Source organism: Solanum stenotomum, chromosome 10, assembly GCF_019186545.1.
Source record: "Solanum stenotomum isolate F172 chromosome 10, ASM1918654v1, whole genome shotgun sequence".
Lineage (NCBI taxonomy): Eukaryota > Viridiplantae > Streptophyta > Magnoliopsida > Solanales > Solanaceae > Solanum > Solanum stenotomum.
Window position 1 is genome coordinate 45,084,692 of NC_064291.1, and position 4,225 is coordinate 45,088,916.

The following is a 4,225-nucleotide window of genomic DNA, read 5'->3' on the forward strand; positions in this document are numbered from 1 at the left end:
ATTGCAGTACAAAGACAAATCCAAAAATTAGTCAATTCTATACCCATTTTGCTTATTTGTATTTTATTACCTTATCACCATATAAAATAGCATTATCGTATCACCTAAAATCCTTCACATATATATAAGAAAAATGCATGAACAAATAATGTTAGTTTTATATTTATATAGTGCTTCTTGTTTTGTTAATTTTCTAATTGTCAGTAGTATTGATCAAAATTAGTAAATTATAAGTAGGGGAAAGTTGAACTGAAATGATAGTTAATGAAAGGAAGAGATGAATTTTTATTAAACAAGGAAAGCTTAAGCTTAGTCATCTATCTACATGGATTCAACCAACAATTTCCCTCAACATTAAGAGAATAATATCAAGTAATTTTGTTTTAATTTCTTCTTAATCATCTTTGTTTTCAACGTTCTCCTCAGCTTGGACTCTGCTACTATTGCTAGGATTATGTAAATTAGCCGTGGGTAATACCTTCCTTGACGACGTCGTATCAATAAACGTAGCTGAGCTCATCTCCATTTGACAAATCCTAACTGCCCCAAATAGCTTTTCCGGCAACTCTTCCTCCGTCTGTGACTCCACCAGAAAACCCATATCGATCGTCACCGACGTTACCGACCCTAACGCCAAGTGCAAAATAGCGCTAGCAATCGCTGAGCTACCGATATCCACGTCGATTTCTAAGTAATTAGGGCCTCTATGATAGTAGCAATTCAAAGCTTTACCGAGTATACAAGCTGAGTAATTCCCAACTGCGGCTTTCACGATCCACGGTCCTTTCACGATCCGGTTCACGATCTTAAATCTGCTGTTACGATACGCATCATCGCCGTTGACGAACCGATAGAGGAGAGAACCCGGTTCGAGCGGCTCATCGTCGTTTGTAGCGAAGTAGAAAACCGCGCTGTGTTGGTCACGCCCAGGGACTTGGAGATTCACGGCGACTATGAAGGTTTTCAGAGACTTGCCTTCAGAGTGAGATTTCTTCAGCGCGTTCATCACACGGTTGTCGTGTCGAGCCAGGACGTTGTCGAGCTTGGAGTTAGATCGGAGCCAATCGACTCCGGCAGGCTGTAGAAGCCACCCGCCAGAAGGTACTTTCACCTTTTTCGTTAAGTAGTTTGGCCCTCGCAGATTGAATAGGTCTCCCGGCGGTGATGCCCAACCGTTTTTTCCCTTGTCCAAATCCACATGCTTAAGTGATCCGCCGGTTATGGATTCTTCCCTCCAGTCCCCACCACCGCCCCCTTCACCGCCTGAGGCGGAAGTAGAGGTAGGCACGACGGAGCTCTTATGGTGGAGGTTCTGCTTCGGTTTTTGTTTAGTGGAGCACATTTTCCGGTACCGCTACTTTTCCGTATTGCGATTGGAGTGTAATATAGTAGCAGTAATGGTAAAACTCCGATGAAAAAGGCAATTGAGTACCACTTTTGGGTTTTTTTGGTGTATATATTTGAGAGTAGCAGAACACAAACGCCCTTGAATTTCGTAGAAACTACGATAATGCCCCCCTTTCAATGCCACTGACAAATGACAGCTAATATTGTCAAAATAAATAATGACAGACAAGCACTCTCTCGTTCATTTTTATTTATTCGCAATAAACGTTTGCATCTCTTTCGAAAAATAATATAAATAAAAAATTAATACTAACAACAAAATAAAAAATAAGTTTATTTTTTAAATATATTAAAATAAATAAGTAAAATTAAAAATATATATATATCAAATAAAAGTGAATGATTTAAAATAATTGCTCAATTAGAGCCAAACTTTTTCCTTTTTTTGAAATATTAGTTAGAGGTCCATATTCTTTATGGTAGTCTGACCATAGGAAATTAGAAAACAAACTATACAATCAAGTGGACGACCGAGCCAAGAGATGGGACCATGAGCCACCGGTACGGGTTGATGCTTCATGATGTGGTCAAGGTATGTAGGGTGGTTAGGCTTAAAAAGAATGTTATTCAACGCGGTTAAATATTGAAATCTTAAAAATAAATGTCAAATACTATTTTTTGTTAGGAAGTATCTTATTTCATAAAATTGAAATAAAACTCTCCATGCTTAAGATGTGAAAATTGGAAGACATATGTCTTGTGCGTAATTTTTCATAATTCGCATGTTGATGATTCATTAGTCTAGGAAAAAAAAATATGAAATATATTTGAACTTTAATTGAAATTGCTGTAACAATTTCAAACTTTGGACATGATCTTTTACCCTCCACTATTTAATAGTGTATTTTAAAGGTATATATTTGAACTTTGATTGAAATTGCTGTAACAATCTTGGACATGATCTTTTACCCTCCACTATTTAATAGTGTATTTTAAAAGTATATATGTGCCCACATGGACATCATAAATATTGCATTATTATAAATAGNTATTTGAACTTTGATTGAAATTGCTGTAACAATCTCAAACTTTGAACATGATCTTTTACCCTTCACTATTTAATAGTGTATTTTAAAGGTATATATGTGCTCACATGGACATCATAAATATTGCATTATTATAAATAGTAGCTTGTCCATGTGGGCACATATATAACTTTAAAATACATTATTAAATAGTGCAGGGATAAATAGTAATAGATCCTCCCCAATTTTTGGAATTCTTACAGCAATTTCGATCAAAGTTCGAATATATTTCGAACCATCTTCCCTTAGTTTTATTAACTTTTTTTAATATTTTTAAAAAAAGTTGTCCATAATCATGTTTTCTTTTTATTCCTTTATTGTTCATACTATAGAAATTTTTGCCAAATGTGCATACTCAATTAAAATAAAAAAATAAAGTAACGTTCAAACAAAATAAACTGACAATACTTGACACAAAGATGTTCCAACTCGCTAGGTCGATCCAGAGCTTTAAGCAAATAAAGCATGGTTAAGTGTTTGAATTTGGAAGATTGGGGCTTGGGAATACTATTTGCGTTTACTTTTTCACTTGGCTATTTACTAGTCTAACATTTAAAATTAAATATAAGACTTTGGAATTATCAACAGAGATATTACAACTTACTACACAAAAATAGCAATTGTTTTCTAGCTAATTGTGGGGTTTAAAAACTTCGACTTCATATATTGATTGCCCTCAACATCAATTCCAACTGCTCCTATTGTGCCAAATTTTTTTGGCAGATTGTTAGCCAGAATTGCACCATAGACAGATCAATAAATTGGCCTACATTAAGAAGATGCAGTTGATATCATCAGTTGGGCTAATGTCCTGCCTTCTTATTTATGACACATTTGGTTGTTTAGAAACAACAAATCCCCCTTTTACTTGGATCACCTGGGTGGTCAGGGAACTGTCAAATGTAAAAGCTTTAAGAGATAAGAGGAAAGTAATAGGTTAGTTCATGCTCAAATACAAATAGAATTATCAAAGGAAAAGGTACAACATAAGCAAGTAAACTGGTTACAAGGAAGTCGAATTTCCATCACAGTGTGTCACACCGTTTTTAAGCTAATAGTAATATTGTCCCAATTTATGTCTATGCTTTTGAAACTGTCAATAGCTTTTTAAGTCCGCTGTTAAATCTCATAGCTCAATCTTGGACGCCAGTTTAATGAGAAACACCTATGCTTAGGCTGTGAATTTGATCAAATTGCTAGTTAGGATAATAATAAATATAGGAGGATCACTAACTAACTACAAGAAAAATACAAATTTTGACGGAGTATTTGTAACAAACAAATTCATCACTAATTCGGATTTAGTGGACAAATTTTGTTAAGGACTAAATGATCCGTCACAATTCAATTCAGTTACAAATTAAATATGTGACATAAATGATGGCTGGTCACAATTCTGTTACAAATTTATAACAAAAATAAGAATCCATCACAATCTCATTATAAATTTGTGACAAACTTGTGGTTTCGTCATAAAATTGTTACGGAAATAAGGTTTGTGTCACAAATTTTTAACGCAAAATTTAATAAAAATAGGCAAAAGTACTCATTACCCTCCTGAACTTGAAACTTTTTATACGGTGTATACCTAAACTAAATTTCGTTTTAATTACCCCCGAACTTGTTTATTCCTCTGTCGCGTACACCTTTATTGTCCGATCACTCCAATCGTGTCTACACGCGCATGACACCTAGATAAATATTAGCCACCTAGATAATTAAATGTCAGGTTTGTCACCTAGATTAAAACTTCCGGACTAATCTCTAAACCTCTCACTAAGCTCTAACTTTTG

General features: G+C 34.7%; 1 protein-coding gene across 1 annotated transcript; it reads right to left on the bottom strand.

The window, feature by feature from the left end:
• Positions 1-359: 359 nt before the first annotated feature.
• LOC125841845 (protein ENHANCED DISEASE RESISTANCE 2-like) lies at positions 360-1,434 on the bottom strand. The gene has a single exon (XM_049521026.1). The coding sequence runs from the start codon at positions 1,340-1,342 to the stop codon at positions 395-397; it is 948 nt and encodes a 315-aa protein (XP_049376983.1). The 5' UTR covers positions 1,343-1,434; the 3' UTR covers positions 360-394.
• Positions 1,435-4,225: the final 2,791 nt, after the last annotated feature.

Bases quoted from the DNA above. Each gene is read 5' to 3' on its own strand.
- LOC125841845 (XM_049521026.1), bottom strand. From the start codon at position 1,342: ATGTGCTCCACTAAACAAAAACCGAAGCAGAACCTCCACCATAAGAGC.